We start from the raw sequence: 23,455 nt of genomic DNA on the forward strand, positions 1-23,455 counted from the left end.
GTAATAAACTAGTAAATACAAGGTGAAACTGGTTAACATAAGTTTCAGGGGACCATACCAAAATTGTGGCAGAGGGAGGAGGCACAAGAGAGGCATGGAACAGGAGGAATAAAAATAAGTGATATGTCTGTTGCATTTCCTGGACTTGAAGAACAGCTCTATGTAAGCTTGTCTCTCACCAACAGTATTTGGTCCAATAAGAGGTATGACTTCACCCACCTTGTCTTTTATTACTTCTTTGGTGGTGGCGGGCCCAGAAGGTTGAGACTAAAACTTGATGCACACTAAAAAGTTAGGTCAACACAATTGCCTTGCTCAGGGGATGTGGAAAAGTTCACACTCTTGAGAATATAGTTAAGTTGACATCCTCTGGTACAGATGGGGTAGTGTTGCTAGAAATAGCTATCATCTCTCTGGAGATGGATTAACTACCATGACAGGAGAGCCCCTCAAAATGGTAAAGGCACTACAGTGGCCTAGCTAGAGTTGTGCTGCTGCTGTTTCAAGTGTAGACAAACTCCAATGCCAGTACCCGTTTTTGCCAAAAAGCTGTAAGCCAGGGCATAGTTCTTGTGTGGCAGCCGTGCAACTGAAATTCTGAAAGGCAGCAGCAAAACTAATCAGTCTTGCTAATTTCTTGATTCTGATGCTCTGAAAAGCTAAGGAGGGGAATAAAATGCTGTAGTGATTTTAATTGAGTTCCTATTTGGAAACGGTCTTCAACAGTGAGATCTGGAAACTTAAATTTGTGATGGCTCTTCTGCAAAAAATAAAATAATATATATATATATATTTTGCAGAAGTTGAGACTGAGCAGGGAAAAATTGCCACTGGCAAATAATTATTTTTTAAGCCTTAGCCTGTAATCGGTCATGCATCATAAACTGATCATATTTGGGTCTGATCAACATTTGGATTAGAAACCTCTATCTTTTGTGGAATAAACTGCAGCTGCTACATCTCTTTTGCAGAAAGGGTGTCTGCAGTTAGTTTCTCTTACATTTTAAATTAATATATATTTTAAAAATATTAAATGTAATGTCAATTAGATATAAGACTTCTGCAGCAATTGCAACTGTACCTCCTTGGGTATAGGCATTCCAGTTATTCTTTGATATGTGATCACTCCACAGGGGGCAATTTTAATATTAAGCCCTTTTTGCTATGTTCTGTAGGAAGGTCAGGATTCAGTTATTGACTCAGAGATGTGCAGTTAGATCTGGCTGAGGGGCCTAACAATCAGCAGAGATGTGAAGTGATTATTTCTCAGTTATATAGTATGCAAATCCCTTGCTCTGATTCCCTGCTGATTTCAGAACTTGTTATCCATGTGCCCCAACAGTCTTCTGTACAGTGAGATTATTCATAAAATTTTCCGTCACTGATAGCAATGGATAATCTGCTGACGTGTGCTTTTTTTGTGTTTTCTAGATCTGCTTAAAAGCAGGTTTAGATAACATGGTTTTTTTAAAAAAAAAAGCAGGAGGCTGTGCTACATCAGTACTTTGGTGGCTGTGCCTGAAACTTAACAGACAAAGCTGTAAGAAGACACAGTCTTATTCCTGCCTGTACAATTACTTTTCTCAGTACTGCTTCTGAACTTTTGAAGAACGATTGTCACATTCTCTTTCTCCAATTAAATTTATTTTTTTAGTGTTTATTTGTAGACTACATGAATTTCCTCTCTGTAACCTCTTCCCCTTCTCCTCTTGTCTCTCTCCTTTGCATGTTGTGGTCTAAGTGTAATGCTTTAAAATATTCGTTGTACCTAAATACTGATATACAACATCCTTAGGCTACATTATCTATCAGGAGTTATCACCTTTTTGCAAAAATGTCACCACAGAAAGATTGTGACACTGATTTAGGTGGGACACTATTGAAACGCTTAAAGATGGAATCTTGTACAAGTTGCATTATTTTTATATGAACATGTTTAATTGTATGATTTTTTTAAAAAAAATCAATTTAAATAAATCTGTAATGCAAATAGAAATTAAATATAATTTAATATAGGAATCTTTACTCATGGTTTTCTTCCTCCTCCACCCCATTCATTTATTTGTGTCCTGGATCAGTCAAACTAAATAAACTAACACTTTTTTTTTCTCTTTGTGAAAAGTGTCATTTAAGTATCAGACATTCAAATAGCCAGATTCCAGATGCCCCCTTTTAAGTGCTTACATGAGTAAGCAACAAGGAGTCCTGTAGCACCTTATAGACGAACAGATGTATTGGAGCATAAGCTTTCGTGGGCAAAGACTCACTTCATCAGATGCATGTAGTGGAAATTTCCAGACACAGGTATAAATATGCAGGCCAGGATCAGGCTAGAGATAACGAGATAAATTCAATAAGGGAGGATGAGGCCCACTTCTAGCAGCTGATCTGGAGGTGTGAACACCAAGAGAGGAGAAACTGCTTTTGTAACTGGCTAGCCATTCACAGTCTTTGTTTAATCCTGAGCTGATGGTGTCAAATTTGCAGATGAACTGCAGCTCATCAGCTTCTCTCTGAAGTCTGGTCCTGAAGCTTTTTTGCTGCAGGATGGCTACCTTTAAATCTGCTGTTGTGTGTTCAGGGAGATTGAAATGTTCTCCTACAGGTTTTTGTATATTGCCATTCCTAATATCTGATTTGTGTCCAGTTATTCTTTTGCGTAGGGACTGTCCGGTTTGGCCAATGTATATAGCAGAGGGGCATTGCTGGCACATGATGGCGTATATTACATGGTAGATGTGCAGGTGAATGAGCCAGTGATGGTGTGGCTGATCTGGTTAGGTCCTGTGAGGGTGTCGCTGGTATAAATATGTGGGCAGAGTTGGCACCAAGGTTTGTTGCAGGGATTGGTTCCTGAGTTAGTTACTGTGGTGCGGTGTATAGTTGCTGGTGAGAATATGCTTCAGGTTAGCGGATTGTCTGTGGGTGAGTACTGACCTGCCTTCCAAGGCCTGTAAAAGTGAGGGATCATTGTCCAGGATGGGTTGTAGATCACTGATGTGTTGGAGAGGTTTTAGCTGAGGACTGTAGGTGATGGCCAGTGGTGTTCTATTGGTTTCTTTTTTGGGCTTGTCCCGCAGTAGGGGGCTTTTGGGTGCATGTCTGGCTCTGTTGATCTGTTTCCTTACTTCCTTGTGTGGGTATCGTAGTTTCAAGAATACTTGTTGAAGAACTTGTAGGTGTTGGTCTCTGTCTGAGGAGTTGGAGCAAACGCGGTTGTACCTCAGTGCTTGGCTCTAGACAATGGATCGTGTGGTGTGTCCAGGGTGGAAGCTGGAGGCATGAAAGTAGGCATAGTGGTCGGTAGATTTTCCGTGTAGGGTGGTGTTTATGTGACCGTCACTTATTTGTACTGTGGTGTCCATTAAGTGACCTCCCGTGTAGACTGGTCCAGGTTGAGGTTGATGGTGGGGTGGAAGCTGTTGAAATCGTGGTGGAATTCTTCCAGCATTTCCTTCCCATGGGTCCGTATGATGAAGATGTCATCAATGTAGAGTAGGTAGAGAAGGGGCATGAGTGGATGAGAGCTGAGGAAGCGTTGTTCCAGGACAGCCATAAAAATGTTGGCATGTTGTGGGGCCATGCAGGTGCCCATAGCAGTACTACTGGTCTGGAGGTATGTAGTGTCACCAAATTTGAAATAATTGTGTGTGAGAATAAAGTCACAGAGCTCAGCCACCAGTTGTGCTATGGCATCATCAGGGATAATGTTACCTGAGTAGTAACATTCCACACCCTTCTCCTATTCACTTTATTATTGTATGTGTTGCTAGGAGCCATAAAGAACTAATATAGATGTTTTTTTACATCTATGATAATATGCCCCTGCCATATGCTTACTAGGTTAATACCAACACTTTTATCTGTGTGCTATGAGTGCTCCTTCAGTCTGGGTAGGCTGCAGGCTCTAAGCGCATATACTCTGTCTGGTATCCCTTTCAGAAGTGGGACGCGATGATCCAGCAGTCCTAACCAAGATTCCCCAATAGCTTAAACACACCTCCTGAGAGCTCCTCTCTTGTCATTACTTGGGTGTACAGTTTACCCTTTAGTGACATAAGATACTTAAAGCAAATCATGCACAAACTGCAGAAGAACCTCTAAGTCATCCCCATTTCGGAATTTCTCAGTGTGCCCTGTCCTCTATGAATCTTCCACTGCACTGTACATTCATAAAGGCAAAGACTGTTTGTGTGTGTGTGTGTGTGTGTGTGTGTGTGTGTGTGTGTGTGTGTGTGCGTGCTATATAATTAGGGCACTACCAGATTCATAGCCCTCTTTGTCCGTTGGCCTTTAGTCATGGGATTTTTAAAAAAATCATATTTCATGACTTCAGCTATTTACATTTTGATATTTTACAGGGTTGTAGTAGTCCTGATCCTCCTCCTCCCCCCCCTCAAAAAAAAAAAAAAAAAAAAAAAGTAGGAGGATTGCTATACTGCCTGAGTTGGACAGCTGGAAAGTAGCTGCTGACCAAGAGTCCAGCTCTGATGGCAAAGCTGCTGCCATTAGCAGCACAGAAGTAAGGATGGCATGGTATTATATTGCCACAGCTGCTGGTGGAGTGCTGCTTTCAAAGATGGGCACCTGGTTAATCTCTGAAGGCAGTGCCAAAGCAAAGGTGGCAATATACATCCAGTCTAAAGTAACTTTCACCCACTTGCAACTCCCTTTTTGGTCATGACTATCAATTTGAGAAACCTTGTTTCTCCCCATGAAATCAGTTTAGTATAGGGTAAAACCACCCAAGACCAGATTTCGTGGTCCTTGACCTGTTTTACGTGACAATGAATTTGGTCAGGAGTAGAGACCTATGTGTGATGCAAAGATTGGCACTAAATCAATAATCCCAAACTGTCAGATGAGTAAACAGCACTGTAGATTGTATAAGAGGACTAGTTTCTCAAAATCTATTTAACATGTTTAGTAAGATTCTCTTTATTCATAATGTTAAACTTAATAGTCCTTATTACATAGCTCAGTTTTTTGGGTGGTGTAAGTGACAGTGTAGTCCAGTATTTGGGGAAAAAAGGATCAGCTACTTCTATCTGAATAGATTATATGAGCTTGAAACAAATGAGGATAAGGGTGGTGCTATTTTTTTTTTAATTTGGTTCTGTCAATACAGTGGCCATCAGTAGGCTCCAGACTCAAGAGTGAATAAACTATCTTGGTGTGCACAATATAAATTTAATGTACTTGTATGCTATGTCCAGACATGTTATGGGGCAAGCCCCCTCAATGGCCTGGAAGACCCCAAAGTCTGGGTCATTGTCCCCTTTCCACTGGGCAAACATGGCCCATAGGCTCTGTTCCTTGTACAGTTCTCTGTACTAGGGTACATATGGCCCTGAGGCCTAGTCCAAAGCACGATTTCCCCCTTCTAGTGTGTATATATGGCCCTGAGGCCTAGTCCCAAGGCACGGTTCCCTGTATCAGGGTATATGCAGCTTTGAGGCTTAGTCCACAGGTAAGCCTCTCGACTGCTAGGGAGCTGGGTTGTTGTGGGGGGGAAGGTAGGGAAACTCAGGCCCACCCACTCTACTGGGTACCAAGCCAGGTCCCTGCTGACAGTGGAGGATTCTTCTGCCTGCTCGACGGGGATTCTGGCCGACATGCCAAGGTCTAGGAGGACAATCCTCTACCCTGGGCTGCTTCCTGCTATTCCCTTCTGGATGGCCTCCTTGGCCGCTGCTGCTGTGGCGGTGACGGTAGAGGCAGAGGCCATGACTGTTGGGGCTCCTCTGGAGCTCAGGCCTGAGCTCCTTCCCCTCTGGCCATCAGCCCCACCTGAGAAGCTCCCTGGGCTTTTTATACCCCTTCTCCCCTGTGAGCATGCCCAGCAGGGCTGTGGGAGTGGGGCCTTTTTGGCCAGCTGGGCCAGGGTAACTCCCTGTCCCTCAGTACGGGGTAGGTACACCTTGTCACAAGGCACTTGCCATTTTTTTTTTTTTTTTTTTTTTGCTTTTGACTAAAATAAATAAAATGCAGCATTTTAATGCTGATAGCTTGCAACTTCTTTCCTGTTGAAGTTAGCTGCTGTATAACTTTAGCAAAACCTAAACTTACTGGCTGAGTGAATCAAGGCCTTGTGACCTGGCTCTAATTCATCATTTGGTAAATATTTGCATTGTAATTCCTAAAATGCTCTCCCTCATGTAAAGGAATTCAGTGATAAACAGCCTTTAAGTGGTGATGTTAAACATAAACATGACTTGCAGCCCTAAGGCAGAATGACTATTAAACAGTTTTATTAATGTGCATGTATGTTTGAGAGATGCTGAGATGAATTAAATTGGGATTTATTGCCCTGCACGCTTGCAGAAGTGCAGAATATTTTCCCCACTCTAAACTAGTTTGCAACTGAACAGTAGCAAATGGGGTCAGGGAGTTGTCACTTCCACAGAGCAATTGGTAGGTGTTCCCTATCTTTCCTCAAAAGCTGAGCACCAAATATTTTTTTTTGTGTGTAATCACCCATCCTCCCTGCTCCCATATGAGTTTAATGACCTTCCAATTCACATACATTATAGCTGGCTTAATTTGTAAAGGTCTGCCAGATCTGTCACACCTAATGCTACAGCATTTCACAGCAGTTTACAATTAGCCATGGGTAAATTTATCTACACCTATCCTAGGTATCTTTTTCTCTAATAATTATGACTACACCTATACTGCCTTACAGTTAGGACAATGGGATATGAAGCAAGCTGCTGTGCTATATCTTTCCCTGTGTGGACACTGTAGGCTTGAACTAAAAGGTTCCTAGTTTGGATTATTGTAGTCCTGCTTGAAGAGGACCAATGGGTTAATCAGAGTTGCTGGAACAATTTGTGTAGGAGAGTGCTGAGAACTGTTGAACCAAACTGTAATGGAAGCCACTTCAAGCCAAGGGTGCTGCAGACATGCTTCCCCCCCCCTCGCCCCCAGGAATCTTTTAATTCATGCTTGCACTGTAATCCGAGAGTGAACACTGCAGAAGTTTGGTTCAAAACTGTTTGGTCCAGACTGCGGGGCAGTGTATATGAGTGATTACTCAACACCTTTAAAAAATCCAAAACTAATTTCACCCATGTGTACAATAATTTCAGATAGCTGCTTTATGGTAGCCAAAGAGGGGCATCTGCTGGTCCCATAATGTGTGCATCATCTTCTATGCCAACTCAGAATGATGCTTACCACTGAGGCCCAGTTATGAACCTTTGGAGGAACTGGCTGCCTGCCAGTGGGTGCAGTGCACGAATCTGTCTCCAGCTCTTGTTCCAGTGCTTTGCTCCTGAAAACTGAATAAACAAAAGCGAGCACATTCATCCTTGTGTTTTGTTTTTATTAAAAATACAGTAATTGCCTTTAGAAGACATGGCTACTGATTTTGGGGTACAAACCTTGATGTACTAATGCCAGCATCCTTCCTGAAGCCAGTGTCACCAGCATTGAAGCACGATCCTCATGTACCAACTTTGCTGGACTATATATTGTGTGCAGGTTCCAGAACTTGCCTTCCAAAACAAGTCCTCTCCTCTCAGTCTATCCATTGTCAGAAATGTGGCAAGAGTAAATGCTACAAAGCCACGCTGAGCAAGCTGTCAACCAACCCCAACGGATGCTATCTCAAAGCGAGCCACTGCCTGATGGAGGAGAAGAGTCTGTCCTTGAAGCTGAAAAGAGCAAGAGAAGAAAGGAAAAGAACTTCTCACAGCTGGCCTGCCATGAAATGTCTGCTGCAGACATTCAAACTCCTGAATATCTCAGGACCCATATATAAATCTGTGGTAGAGATCATCCTTGAATAAAGGATCATCAAAGATAAACCTCGTTTTTCTAACAGTTGAGTCTGTTGACTCAAAATGTTATCATGTGAATTAATCCATCCTAATCCTAAGCAAAATTGGGGTGACATATGTACCCTGTCTTTAATTGTATATGAAAATTTAAGCAAGGATGTGGTAAAATATTAAATTAACAAATCATTACTTGATAAGAAATAGTTTTTGTTTTTGAATATGTGGGAAGGAAGGTGCTATTTCACTTAACAAACTTTACAAATTGTTACAGTGGACTGTTTATCATGTAGAAACTGTTTTTCCTTTGCTTCAGTCTGTACCTTTACTACTAAAACTCTAAGGCTATGTCTAAACTGTACCCTTATTTCAAAATAACTCCTGAGAAGATCATACAGAACCTATTGAATTAAAATGTCTAGCCCTTAGGGTTTATATTGTTCCTTTATGGAAAATATAGATTCTTGAGCTGTTAATGGTATCATCAGAGAAGTGCTGGAACTGCTTTTTGGCCTATTCCTACTCTAAACCCTGGCTGTGATTTTTGTTTTTGGAGTTATTTTTTATTACACTTGTCCTTTTTCTGTCTTTAAGCTTTTGGTGGAAACCCATTCCCCCCTCCCCTCCTGTTCGATAGCAATGTTTGGGGAGTAAAATATATTTCAGACTTGAGATGTATGTGGAATGGATGGGTGATTTTTGCAGAAAAATTGTGAGAAACATCAATGTAAAATGTGGTTTCTTAAAGCCAAATGATGAATGCAGTGGTGTTTTGAAGTTCATTCATAAGATCATGATGTTCCACCTAGTGCTGGTCTCTTACTATACAAAGTAGAGAAAAGTGCAAAGCAAAGGAGGAAAGTTGCTCCCACGCATACATCAATAAACTTATTTTTTCTGCTAATGGAATAGTGTAAATTTAATCTTTATATTTTGGTATAAATTTTAACAATTCCCTTTGCTCACATGTAAATACTGAAGAGTCTGCTAAGGTTACTCTTGAATCTCTAATTTGTTTTTTGTATATTTTATTTATGAGAGAGAAGCCAACTTTTATACTGACAATATTTTTCTTTGGATGCTTGTGGGAAAAGGTAACTGTGCTGTGTCAGACGCATGCACGAGCTTGCTCTCTCTTTCTTATGCCCACCCACACAAGCATTCTGTTGTTTGATTCTTTTTGTAGCTCAGGTTTTAGAAAACTTAAGACTTTTTTTTTATTAGGGCATGTGGGGGTGGCTTTTAGTTCATCTGGGTCTTGTATTTTGGGCAGCATGTTGCATTTTTTAGGACCACACAGCTTTGCTTCTAAAACATTAACATCTAGGGCAGAAGCTATAAAATCTCAAATAGATACAAACAGTGGAAAACAAAAATATTTTTACCAGCTGTTTTCCCATAAAAAGGCTCTTAAAACTGTGTACAGAAAGCTTATGAAATAGCATACCATGTATAACTTTTTAAAGATATTTTGGTATAAATACAATACCCCACAGAAACTTGTGTAATTTTCAAGTATAATATTTAAGTAACATGTCCCAATTTTAATAATTTACAGATCTATTTTATATGATCATGGAAAAGGTTGGAGATAAGCATCTATTGCTAATAATACAGATTGTTGCATTTTGTAAGTGTATTATTAGGATCAAAACCTCAAAGTAATAGCAAACTTTAAGTATATCAGACACAGGAGGCCTACTAAACAACCTCTGTGGGTCCACTGGACAATCAGGAGTCTAGAGGAGCATTCAAGGATGATCGGTCATTATGGAGAAATGGAATGAATTCTTTGTATTGGCCTTCACAGCTGAGAACATGAGGGAGATTCCCGAAGTTGAGCCATTCTTATTAAGTGACAAATCTGAGGAATTGTCCCAGATTGAGGTATCTTCAGAGGAGGTTTTGGAATAAATTGGTAAACTAACCTGTAATCAGTCTCTAGGATTGCCCAAAAGTTCTGAAAGAACTCAAATGTAAAATTTGCAGAACTTCTAACTGTGGTTTTTAATCTATCCTTTAAATCAGCTTCTGTACCTAATGACTGGAGGATACCTAATGTGACACCAATTTTAAAAAAGAGCTCTACAGGTGATCTGGGCAATTATAGTCTAAAACTGGCTAAAACTGTAGCAAAGAACAGAATTATCAGACCTGTAGATGAAAGTAATTTGTTTGGGGGAGAGTCATCATGATTTTTGTAATGGGAAGTCAAGCCTTGCTAATCTATAGGTGGACTTTTCTGGTCTGGCATCACTGGGACCTGACCAGTCCTGAACAAGAGAATTTGCCAGACCAGGGGAGGTCTCTTGCCACCAGCCTCCGAGCCTGTTATCCGCTGCTGGCAGGCTGCTTCAGCAGGCAACCCTGCCTCACCCTCTCCCCCCCCCCGCCCCCAACCAGGCTGGGCTGCTCGCGTACCTACTGCTGGCTCCCTGGGTGGCACGAGCTCCAGCTCCTGCCATGGGGCTCCGTTCCTATGCAGCCAGGAACAGCTGCCAGGCTGGGACTCTGGCCCCGGCCCCCTGCAGCTCCAGCCATGGCCCTACACAGCTGAAGGAAACTGCAGAGCTCCATACCTGCATAGTCCCAGCCCTGGCCCCATGCAGCTGGGGAAAGCCACGGGGCTTTGCCCCTGCCCTGCACAGCCTGGGGACGCTGGGGGTCTCCGTCCCTGTCCCTGCGCAGCCCCAGCCCTGGCCCTGTGCAGTCGGAGAAAGCCACGGGACTCTGGCCCTGCACTCCTAGGGGCTGCTGGAAGGCTCCAACCCTGGTCCTGTGCTCCCCCCAGCCAGGCTGCCAACTCTGATGTCCCACTCAGTTGATCCTCCTGCCCTTAGGCTCCGGGGCACTCTGCTCCAGGAGCACCTTTTGTCCTGCCGGTCAATGGATGTTGTTGAATCAGAGAGTCCCGGATTTTGTAGGTACAACCTGTATCAGAATTCTTTGAGGGAGTCAACAAGCATGTGGGAAAGGAGGATGCAGTGGATATAATATACTTAAGCCTTGTCAAGGGCGTTTTGGAAATCGATCTTGCGCAAAGCATGTAGAATAGTGATAGAGATGCAGCTGTGTTAGTCTGGTCTAGCTGAAACAAAAGAGGAAGTGGGTCTGGCCCATGAAAGCTCATCACCTAATAAACCATCTTGTTAGTCTTTAAAGTGCTACATAGTTCTGTCTTTTGTTTTATCTTGGGAAAAGTAAGCTGTCATGGGATAAGAGGGAAGGTCCTCTTGTGGATCGGTATTTGTGAAAAGATTGGAAACAAAAGGTTAGGAAAAAGATAGTTTTCAGAATTGAGAGAGGTAACTAATAGCATTCTCTGGGGTCTGTGTTGGGACCAATCCTATTCAACATATTCATAAATGCACAGGAGAAAGGGGTAAACAGTATGGTGGCAAAATTCGCAGATGATATTAAACTGCTCAAGGTAGTAAAGTCCGTAGCAGACTGTGAAGAGCTTCAGAGGATCACATAAAATTAGGTGTCTTGGCAACAAAATAAAATGGTAGATGACTTTCAGTGCTGATAAATTCCGAATAATCTCTATTGGAAAACATAATCCCAACTATACTTACAAAATGAGGGGCTTATATTAACTGTTACCACTAAAGCGAGTTCTTGGAGTCATTGTGAATGTCTCTCTGAAAATATCCACTCAGTGTGTAGCAGCAATCAAAAAAAGCAACACAGAATGTTAGGAATCAGAGAGAGAGAGAGAATAAGACACAGAATATTTTATGGCTTCTGTATAAATCCATAGTATAGCCACATTTTGAAGACTGCATACAGATGTGTTTGCCTCATCTCAAAAAGATTTAGCTGAACTGGAAAAAGTTCAGAAAAGGGCAACAAAAATGATTAGGGGTATGGAATGGCTGCTGTCTGAGGCGAGATTAAGGGTGTGTCTAGACTACATGGCTACGTCAACGGAGCCATGTAAAGTAGTTTGCCCAGCATAGTCAATGAAGCGGAGATTTAAATAATCCCAGCTTCATTAAAATAAAGATGGCCTCCGCACTGTGCCCACAATCAGCTGATTCAGCATGGCGCAGCAGTCTAGACACAGATCGGTCGACAAAGGAATCCTTTGTCGACCGCTCCGGTATGCCTAGACAGAACAATCAGTTTCACACATACAAAATGGGAAATAACTAATTAGAAAGAAGTACTGCAGACAGGGATCACATAGTGGGTCACAAGCTAAATGAGAGTCAACAGTTTCTCAATGTAGAGAAGGAAAAAAACACACATTGTTCTGGGGTACATTAGCAGTGTTGCGTTTTTGCTTACAAGAAATAATTCTTCTTTTCACACTGATTAGGCCTCAGTGAGTGTATTAGGTTCAGTTCAGGGCACCATGATTCAAGAAAGGTGTGGACAGTTTGGAGAACATAGGAAGGGCGATATTGGGTTAGACCAAAGGTCCATCTAGCCCAGTACCTTGTCTTCCGACAGTGGCCAATGCCAGGGGCCTCAGAGAAAATGAACCAGAATGAAGTAGGGAATGAATGAGAATGAAGAAAGTAAATTCCTGTTTAAAAAGCTAACCTGTTAAACAATACCTTTAGAGGGTAGTGTCTAGCTCTAATGAACCCCTGTCTGCCCACACCTGGAACAATAGTTATCAGACCAATTATAGCAATAATTGCTCTCTTGGTATCCAATATTGCCTAATTGCATTATGAGCTCCCTAGAAGGAACACCACCCATAGCCAAGAATGATCAATTTTTATTATTTAGTCCTTTGAACCATCTGTTTGCTTGCAAAATCACCTAGTGTTCCTTAAACCATTGTATCACAGCAAAAAACCCTCTCCATGAAAGTGTTCTTTCTGATGCTTGGATCTAAATTCTACATCAACTCCATTGGGACTTCATCTTCTCCATACTAATCATACTGGCACTCTGTGCTGCCTGTCTCCACTATTCTGGACCCCCCCGCCCCTCCACACACACTCCTGCCCACCCCCAGTTACCATCACCATCAGGAAACTCTGATCAGCTCAAGCTTCACTGAGTGATGAGCTATCTCTCGCTCTGCCCCCACTTCCACCAGTATAGTCTCCTGACCCTACCTTATGTGATCAGTTTTGCTTTGGTAGCCCTAGCATTTGTAATCAGATTTAATTTAGATTTAATACTGTAACTGGTTGGTTTGTTTGTTTGTTTCTATGGCTACTACAAGGAAATAAATAACTTCCGCGGTTAAGCTGGTTGCTTCTCTTTCTTCCCCTCCTCCTTTTGGGGGTGTTATTTTGGCTTCCCCATTCATTCTGCAATAACACTCCTTGTATCTAAACTAAAGATTCTTGTGTCACCCTCGTATCTTAAGGGGTTTGCTCTTCAAATGGGTTACTAGCAGAACGGCTGTGGTGAGAATGTGGAGTAGTGACAAGCTGACCATGTATGATGGTAGTACTTTAAGCTTATTCCACGGAGTCCAAAGGCACATGAGAGTCACAGCTTGGCATTGGTGTGGAACTCTGCCTACTGAGTCTAGGGACACATACAGGATCAGCTTGAGTGCTGATTAACCAGTCTCATCTGATGAAATGGATTTTACTCTTGAAAGCTCACAATATGTTATATTTGTTAGTCTTTAAGGTGCCACAGGATTGCTTGTTGTTTCCTATTACCAATTCTTGCTCTTGTAGGAGAGGCTTGACTTTCCATAACAGGAAGTTCTTGGTGGATGGTGTGGGTGAGGCTGGGTAGTGTATAAATAGAGTTTGCATCTGCAAAATGTTTGCAGGATCTAAGTCTGAGTGTGTGTTTTGAAAAATTATATAAACATTTTTCCAAGTTGTCAGAAATTTTATTGTTTCTAAATTGCAGTGATTTACAGTGATATAGCATTGTTTCTCTGAATTTTTCTTATAATGTGTAAAATCCATCTCACCTCACTTGTATTTGGTAAACACAGATTTAAAATGTATGCTAAGTCAATGCTGATATAAATCTTAATATATTGGACGTCATTCAATTGGTAGTAATCTGACATAAAATTCACATTATTTGTATCATAGGTGTTTCTTTGAATTCTTGAACCAAAATTGTATGTCTAGAATGGAATGTTATTTACTAAAGAAGAGAGAAGTAAAAATAGAATAAAAAAAATTTCTACTGGCTTTATAGAGCTAAAAAGCTGAAGTTGGTTTGACAAAAGACCTTGGTTTTTTTATTCTTCTGCAGGATCCTGCTTATTGGGTGAACATTCACCACCTCGAGTATACAGATGGAGGGATCTTGGACCCAGATGATGTGCTGGCAGATGTTGTCGAGGACAAAGATAAGGTAGATAAAGAGAGAGGTGGTGGCTGCAGAGTTTGAAATATGATGTTGTGCTTGTCTTTCTGTGGGCCTTTAATAGCCATATGTACTTGCTTGGTATTTGAGTGCCAAGAGTGTGGCGTGGTATTTAGTACTCTTAAATCAAACATATCTGCATAGACATGTTGCAGCTATGTTCTTTGTTTAGCGCTACTGCAAAAGCAAAATGTATGATCAAAACAGCTGATACATTCACATAAAATTGGTATTTAATTTAAAATACTTAACCCTTTAAATGAGGACATTATGGTTTTCTTGTGGTTTTATGAAACTGGGTGTGGGTTTTTTTGGTAAGGAGCGGATGTGGCATTGGATGAGATATTAATGTTATGCCAGTAATATTTCTAACTTTTAAACCTCTATAGGAAAATTTGAAAAGCACTTATGAGAGGTTGCCCACCACTGTATTAAAGTGTTTAATCATGACATGTTTGCAGAAACAAAGAGAAATTCTAGTGTAATTGGATGGCTACAATGAATTACCTACATTTTTATTTAGGCACTTAAATGAAAGTGGTTCAATGTATTTTCTATTTTTTTCCCCGTCTTGATATTGTATTCAGCACAGCTGTAAGGATTCTTCCCCTCTGCTTTCCCAATGGCCCTACCTTTCCCTCCTTTTTCTTCAACCTCCCTCTGTCCCATTCCCACAGAACTAATCCATGATTAACTTACATTTAAAACAAGGCTTGTTGAGCCTTACGGATTTATCCTGCATAGTGCTATAGTATAGTGTGAAGTTGGCACCACTTCCTTCCCAATCAGCAAATTGAATCTAGAACTCTGTGGGTGTCCAGCTTGGGAATTCCTGACCCAAGATATATTCTATATTTACATGGAAAAAGCTTTCATAAAAATTAGGGACGTGAACTCATGTACATGGTTAACCAATGAGCCTGGACTCGTCTGTTAATGTGCATGGTTATACACAGGGTTCCTGTATCAGAGGCAGCAGTGGAGGAAGACAGGAGCTAGTATATGTGGGGAGCCTCCCCCTTGCGTGTAAACGTGTAACCGCTGAAAATTTCAGCAGTTATAAATGCGTTTTAACATCCCTAATAAAAATACCTAGTATTGCTGCTTAATCACCTTATCAGACTAGTGTCTGTGGCTAGGGTTGCCAGATGGCTGAAACAAAAATACCGAACACCCCCCCACCCCCCAAAAAAAACCACCAAGAAAAAATTTTGTTGAAAGGGGGGGAAAAAAGGGGGTGGGGGGCACCAAAGTTGTTGGGAGGCTTCCCCTCCTCCTCACATTCAACCGACTGAGGGCTCCTGGTGGCAAGCGTGGCCTCGCTTCCCAGCCGGGACTCCCAGCCACTCCCCCCACCCACGCCAGGCTTCCATCCGGTGCGCAGATGGAAAAATCAGAAAATACCAGACATTGCACATGTCTGCTATTTTCTTATTTTTTTCTTTTACCGGACAGCGCGCGCAATTACTGGACTGTCTGGTACAATACCAGACACCTGGTAACCCTATCTATGACCTACGAAGCCTTGTTTTATATTGAAATAGTAACTCACATTTGAAATAATTTCATTTAGATATTATGGTAGAGATTTGGATAACTCAGGAAATGATTATGGAATTTAGATCTTTCACCTCTGTCACTTTGTTCTTTCTGTATCTTTGACAGAAGTAAGAATCAGAACAGAAAATGTTCCAGGACTTTAAGACACTTCAAAGGAAAATGGGAGAATTGTTGTAACTTCTGCTCATATAGTTGTTTCTAGGCATTTAGCATTCGCGCTTGTCTTGGCTGTATGTGTACAACAAATCCAAAAAGCAGTGTAGCACCTAAATCTTTAGTTTGTCTTTCTGAACAATCATAGGTAACATATTTTTAAATCTGATATTGCTCAGAAGCAGCGGGAGGTCGACAAATGCCTTTGATGTCGACCACGGAGCTTCCAGACTACCACGCTGAGCCGACAAACAGCTGATCGGCTCAGCGCGGCAGCCATTTAAATGTAAATGAAGCAGTGATTATTTAAATCGCTGCTTCATTTTCCTATGCTGGGTAGTCTAATCTACATGCCTCTGTCACCAGAGGCATGTAGACTAGACGTACCCTTAGAGAGAACCCTGGCATACATAAATTGCTAGGGAAGAACATAACAACAATCTGAATCACCAGGCCACTGGAGTCCTTTTATTCTTGGAGAATAATAGAATCATAAAACACTAGAACTGGAAGGGACCTCTAGAGGTCATAGAGTCCAGTCCCCTGCCCTCACAGCAGGACCAAATGAGAGACAGAACTTCTCTGAAAACGAATGCCAGGCAAAGCAAGTGTCAAGGTCAAGTGGCTTAATTTTGAAAATGCTACCTACAAGCAGGGAAGTGACAAGCTAACTTAGGACATATTTGATCTTTTGTCTCTTTGGGGATTTTTCGCTTATTTAGACTCATTTAAAAGTCTCAGAGGGGTAGCCATGTTAGTCTATAACTTTAAAAAAACCACGAGGAGTCCTATAGCTTCTTAGAGACGAACTATATAATCTTTTGTGGGCAAAACCCCCTTTCTTATCTGAAGAAGTAGGTTTTGCCCACAAAAGCTTATGATACTAGACTCTTTTGTAATTTAGAACAGCAGGCTGGTATTTTGAGAAGTTAATGGCATACATGAACAAGGATGGCCATCTTCACTTTTTCTGTGTATGTACTTGTATTTACATTCTCCAAAATGACTTGAAAAATAAGACTAGATAATTCCAATAGCAGTGTATTTGCTTCAGCTCTTAAAAAAGGAAGTAGCAAAACCAGGAAGCATCCAGTTTTTCAAAAAACATCCTTATTCCCCTTAAATGTCATGATGTTTGAGTGTTACTTGATGCTCCTATAACCAGTTAACAGCCTATTTCAAAATCCCAAAATTTCTTATAGCTGAATGCCCCCATTCACGCACTTGAAACAAGGAGTAAACATTTAATCCCTCCTGTGAACTGCGTTCTATTTAATAGATCTTTTTCTTTGAGGGTTGAATACCTGAATATTTAATTATTCACTGTATTCAGAAATCTGAAATTCCAAACATGGAACAAAGATGCAGTGACCAGTTTTTAAAGTTCAAGAGATTGTCATGGACAAATGTGGTGGTGTGTTTTATTATTTATTTATTTATTTATTTTTTCAGTTGCAGAGTATAGGGATATTAGATACCATGTAATTGAATAGTTGTGTAACCGCATGAAATTTTAGTGGTTACATGGCTATTGATAATCCCCGGGGGCAGAGCCAGCAGCCAGTGCACTCCCAGCCCCACACCAAAGGGAGCCCCGTGCTACCCCATGCTGCTGCCTCTGTATCAGTTTAAAAACCAGCTCCCTGTGCAGACTGGCTACCTGCTGCTCTGTGCTGCTGCCTCTGATACAGAGGCAGCAGCTTGAGGTTGCAGGGGGCTCCCTAGGAGTGGATACAGAGGCAGTGGTGTGGGGTGGCAGCACCGTGTCTGCAGGTGTCCAAGCTCCCTGTGGACAGAGGCTGTTTCACGGCATCCTCTCCTGGCCCCTCCCCATGTTGCTGCCTCTGATAGAAGCAACAATGTGGGGGCTGGTGGGCAGGTGGCACCATGGATCTGATGCTGGGGGGAACTGGTTTCTAAGCCAGCTCCCCCCAGCATTGGCTTCTGCCTGCCCCCCTCGCTGCCTCTGTATTGGCACCAGCCTGACCTTCCTCAGAGGCAGCGGCACAGGGGTGGGGATAGCGGATCTGGTGCTCATGGGGAGCCTGCTTAAAGCCAGCTCCTCATGGGTACCAGCTCCCACTCCTCTACCCCCACCTTGGTGTCTCTGATACAGAGGCATCGGCGGGGAGGGGGGGAGGAGGGGAAATGTATGTACTTGACAAGATTAACTGATAAGCCCAGGCTTATCGGTTAACTGTGTAGTCGGTTACGTGATGATCTCCCTAGCAGAGTATGTTCCACCTTTGAAATGGTTTTAGTTTTTGGTTAAACCTGTTGTATGTGTAACCCTATGAACAATTCCTCCCCTCCCCCACCTAAATATTGTTTACAGTGTTTTTGTTCTATATGTGGCTTAGTTTTCCATTGTGCAGGTAGAAGTAGTATTTTAAAGTGAGACATTTCATTATGGTTTTCTGATGAGAAAATATAATCTCCATCTAAACAAGACGGCTAATGGCATATTGGGGTGCATTAGGAGGAGCATTTCCTGCAGATCTAGAGAAGTTGTTATTCCCTTTTATTCGGCACTGGTGAAGCTACATCTGGAGTATTGTGTCCAGTTCTGCTCCACCTCCCACTATAGAAAAGATGTGGATGTATTGGAGAGGGTCCATCAGAGGACAACCAAAATGATTAGGGGGCTAGAGCACGTGACTTACAAGGAGAGGCTGAGGGATCTGGTCTTATTTAGTCCTCAGAAAAGAAGAGTGAGGGGGGATTTGATAGCAGCCTTCAACTTCCTGAAGGGAGGTTCCAAAGAGGATGGGGAGAAGCTGTTCTCAGTAGTGACAGATGGCAGAACAAGGAGTAATTGTCTCAGTTACAGTGGGAAAAGTCTAGGTTGGATATTAGGGAAAAACTGTTTCACTAGGAGGGTGGTGAAGCACTGGAATGGGTTACCTAGGGAAGTGGTGGAATCTTCATCACTAGAGGTTTTTAAATCTCGGCTTGACAAATCCCTGGCTGGGATGATTTAGTTGGGGTTGGTCCTGCTTCGGGCAGGGGGCAGAACTTGATGACTCCTGAGGTCTCTTCTAGCCCTAGAATTCTATGAGTCTAATTATGTGCATACCTATTATGCACATGTAATACTTGTACTGGAGAAAAGTTGGTGTAACAGCCTCCTAGTTTTTATGGAAGTTAGAAAATGAGTATGACTGGCCGATGAGGTCTCTTAGGCAGAACTGGTATGGGCGAGTTTTCATACTGTGGGATGTGAAGGAGTGTTTGACAAGACAATATTAGGGTTTGCACAGGTTCTCCTTAGGACGTAGCTTGAAAGGCGGCGTTGGGGATTTGTTTGCAGGTGGCAAAAGTTTCTAGTAGTTGCTTGGGTGAGGCTTGGAAAAGTGATTGTAGAGGCCGTGCAATCTGCCCCTGTGAATGCAAAGAAGAGCGTTAGGGAAGAAGTTAAGCGTAAGTTGAAATCAGAGCTGGTGATAGACTTTGCAGGGCAACGGGGGAGGAGGGGTGGCTGGGGTCCGGGCTCCTGGAAGGGCCAAAACTTTGGATACTCAGCACTGCCACAACTGCACCCACCTCCCCCTCTCAGCCCTTAGTGCCCCTGCCAGGCCCCGTGTTAGTTGCTCCATTCGCACTGCCCCTTTTGCCCCTCCCTAGCCATCTGTCTGCAGCCCTGGTTGAAATGAGAACAGTGTAAACATACAGACTTCCAATATCTTAGCAATAGTCACGTATATAATAACATTACTGCTTCTTTCATTTTGCTGAAGATCTAGAACAGTTCAATTGCATTACATACACTTCTCTAAGAAGTGGACAGAAAAAGATGTATGATTCTTATTGTCAGTGTACTGGGTCACAAGAACCAAGATCTTAATATAATGCTGTATTTTGTTCACCTTTTAAGACACTAAGTTAAGACATTTGGCTTAAAACTGAAATGAAGTCCCAATGTTAATAGGTACATGTTTTCAAATACGCTGTCAGGAAGGAGACCGCATACAATTCTGAGTTTCTTTAAGATACAAATCTATAAGAGCAGTATCCATTAAGATGATTCTTCTTTGAGTGCTTGCTTGTGTCCGTTCCACGTAGGTATGCGCTCACTGTGTGCATGAGTTCCAGAAGCTTTTTACACTTATTAATACCCATTGGGCCAGCCAGGGAGCCCCCTGGATTGGCGCTGGTATAACCGCACATATAATCCCCTGCTGGCCCTCCACTCCCTCAGTTCCTTAGAAGGTTGCTGGAATGCTTGGCTTGCGATCACAAGTATGGACTTAGCACTCTTATCTTGTGTAAATAGTTCATTAGAGTTGTTGTTAGGATAGTTAGTGTTCCCCTTGTTCACCCTCGGTGGGGGGAGAGAAGGAGGGGCATGCTGGGGCCCAGGGCTTCAAACCCTGCCTGCGATCCCTGTGGTGACCTGCATAAGGAGTGCTTGAAGTGCCTGGGAGAAGGCCGTCTGACAGATCCTGTAAGATTTGTAAGTCCTTTAGAGTCCCGTTCTCTTTTAGTCCTCAGCTTAGACTTAAGCTACTCCTAATGGAATCTGACGAAGTGGGTCTTTGCCCACGAAAGCTTATGCTCCTACACTTCAGTTAGTCTATAAGGTGCCACAGGACTCCTCGTCGCTTTTGCAGATTCAGACTAACACGGCTACCCCTCTGATGCTAATGGAGTCAGCACTCCAACCCCGGCACCAGAGTCGGTCCTGTTGGTGAAGAGAGCACCGGGGTCGATACAGGACACATGTCAAAGCTCTCTCTGGCATCGGCGCACTGGCTGTTGCTGAGGCACTGATTCCAGTCCCCGGCACTGAGTGTGTGTAAGAGGGCGTGAAGAGGAAGATCGTCCTCGAGACGGGACCAAGGTGCGCATCCACGAGAGGAACTCCCTGAGGCTTCATCTCCACTGCACCATTGGTGCAGACTGAGCCCGGTGCAGACGGGTAGCCCGGAGACCCAGGACCTGTCTGTGGAGGGGGTAACTCCCGGGCTGCCAGAAACTTAATTGAATTCACATCTTCCTTGGGGCCAGAATCGCCGTTGGTACCGCCTCCTTCACCACTGGGACATGAATTGGGCCTGGCACTGACTACACTGATGGCACTGGCCCTACCGGTGCAGGATCTGGTGCGGTTTAGAGCAGCCGCTTATTCAGTGCCACGTCTCCCGGCACCGGGGACCTTGTCTGTGCCCCGACTGGCACCGCCACTGATGCACCGGGGGAAACTGTCAACTATGGCGCAGCACAGTCAGCACCATTGGCAGCTGTCGTCTGCATCACCTCTGTGGTCCACAGCGGAATATTCCTCTGAGTTGGATGTGGAATCCCTTTCCCCTCCTTTGGGATCCCTCTCTCAAATACCTTTTTCGTCAGGAGGTCTCTTCACTCCTGTCTTTGGAGACAGTAGAAGAGGTTCCCCTTGCATTCAGGGAAAAGGGGTTTTATTCCCGAAATCCAAAGAGGGCCTTCTTCCTGAGGAGGAGCGGGCTTCACGTCCACCCCTTCCTGGACAACTGGCTCATCAGAGGCCATTCCAGGAACCAGCTGCTGTCCCACATTGTGTTAGCCAGGAGAACCTTCTCCCAGCTGGGTCTTACGTTGAACGAAACAAAATCCACCCTCATCCCCACTCAAACAATAGAATTTGTGGGGGCAAGGTTAGACACTACGATGGGGTGGGCGTCCCTTCCAAGCTCCAGATTTCTGGCCTTAAAGGATATTATTTGACGCGTCTAGGCTGGCCCGATGACAACGGTGAGACACTGTTTGAGGCTACTGGGCCACATGGTGGCATGCACTTATGTGATGCAATATGCCAGGCTGAGCCTCCAACTCCTTCAGACTTGGTTGGCGAGGGTCTACAGGCCAGCTCGCAACCACAATGGTACTGTGGTTACCGTCCCTCCGGAGATCCTGTCAAAGCTGGACGGGTGGCTGAGGGAAAGCAAAATGTGCTGCGGGATCCCTTTTGTCTGGCCCCCTCCCTTGATTCAGCTGGTGACAGATGCCTCTGATAGACTCATAGACTTTAAGGTCAGAAGGGACCATTATGATCATCTAGTTTGACCCCCTGCACAGTGCAGGCCACAAAATCTCACCTCCCAGAATAATCCCCTCACCTATATCTCAGATATTGAAGCCTTCAAATACTTTGAAGACCCCAAGATGCAGAGAATCCTCTAGCTGTGATCTGTACCCCATGCTACAGAGGAAGGCGAAAAACCTCCAGGGCCTCTGCCAATCTACCCTGGAGGAAAATTCCTTCCCGACCCCAAATATGGCGATCAGCTAAACCCTGAGCATGTGGGCAAGACTGATACTGGCTGGGGAGCCCAATTGGCAGACCTATGGATGCAAGGTATGTGGTACATGGTGGAGAGGGGATTACACATCAGTGTCAGAGTTGAAGGCGGTTCGTCTGGCCTGCCAGGCATTCATGCCCTGTTTGAGGGACTACTGTGTTGCCATTCTAACGGACAACATGACAGCGATGTATTATATCAACCAACAGGGTGGTGCTCGTTCCTCTCCCCTCTGCCAGGAGGCATTAGTCCTCTGGGACCTTTGCGTTGTACAGGGGGTTCACCTGCACGCGACTTACTTCCTGGGGTCCTGCAGCACCTTAGTGGACCGCCTCAGCAGGGCCTTCTCATCACACAAGTGGCCTCTCAAGGTAGAGGTAGTACACATTCTTTTCCAGAGGTGAGGAACTCCCCTGCTAGACCTATTCGCATCCCAGAACAACAAGAAGTGCGCCCGGTTCTGCTCTTATTGGGGTCAGATCCCAGGGTCAGATTTCACGAGGAGTAACAGTTAATTCGAACTAAGGAGTTGGTTTGAATTAACGTTTAACTGCTGCCTCTAGCCGCGGGCAGTTAGTTCGGACTAAGGGGGATTTAAAAATGGCGGCGCCCAGGAACATGCAAATGAAGCCCGGGATATTTAAATCCCGGGCTTCATTTGCAACTCCGGTTGCCCTCATTTGCCTACCTACTCGAACTAACGAGCTAGTGTAGACATACCCGAAGATAGTTTCAATGTTCCATATGTCCCAGGAGATTTTACTGCTGATTTTCTACCCAAACCTCATGTAGATGAGAAAGAGAGAGCCCTCTAAACACTAGATGTTAGAAGGGCCCTTGCCTTTTATTTAGAAAGAACAAAACAGTTTTGTAGGTCTACTCAGCTCTTTGTGTCTATAGCAGACGAAATGAAAGGTTGCCTGGTGTCACCTCTGTGCCTGTCATCTTGGATTATGGCATGTATTTGGGCATGTTATGACCTAAAGAGGAGATTGGCCCCGCCTCTCAAGGTGCATTCTGCCAGGGTCCATGCCTCCTCAATGACATTCCTGGCTCAGGTGCTGATCATTTGTAGAGTGGCCACATGGTCGTTTGTCCATACTTTCGCTAACCGTTATGCAATTATGCAACAGACTAGGCAGGAAGTGTCAGTAGGCAATGCAGTGTTGCAGTCGGTTTCTGCTTTGGATTACGACCCTGCCTCCGTGGGTATTGCTTGGAAATCACCTAAGTGGAATGGACTTACGCAAGCACTTGAAGAAGAAAAGACAGTTACTTACCTCATAACTGTTGTTCTTCAAGATGTGTTACTCATGTCCATTCCAATCCCACCCATCTACCCTTCGTTGGAATGTCAGGCAAGAAGGAACTGAG

General features: G+C 43.6%; 1 protein-coding gene across 7 annotated transcripts in view; it reads left to right on the plus strand.

Annotated features, from left to right (window-relative positions):
• PARD3B (par-3 family cell polarity regulator beta) overlaps positions 1-23,455 on the plus strand; it is a 618,049-nt gene that overhangs the window by 33,701 nt on the left and 560,893 nt on the right. For 6 of the 7 annotated variants that reach the window (XM_075934324.2, XM_075934322.2, XM_075934327.2 and 3 more), the window contains one exon: positions 13,977-14,078. The exons of the other annotated variant lie outside the window; for it this stretch is intronic. In XM_075934324.2, coding sequence (XP_075790439.2) covers positions 13,977-14,078 — 102 coding nt within the window. Of the gene's footprint in view, positions 1-13,976; positions 14,079-23,455 lie in introns of those variants that run through there. 7 annotated transcript variants of the gene reach the window in all.

This window comes from Pelodiscus sinensis, chromosome 7 (assembly GCF_052426305.1).
Source record: "Pelodiscus sinensis isolate ZL-2025 chromosome 7, ASM5242630v1, whole genome shotgun sequence".
In the NCBI taxonomy this organism is placed as follows: Eukaryota; Metazoa; Chordata; order Testudines; family Trionychidae; genus Pelodiscus; species Pelodiscus sinensis.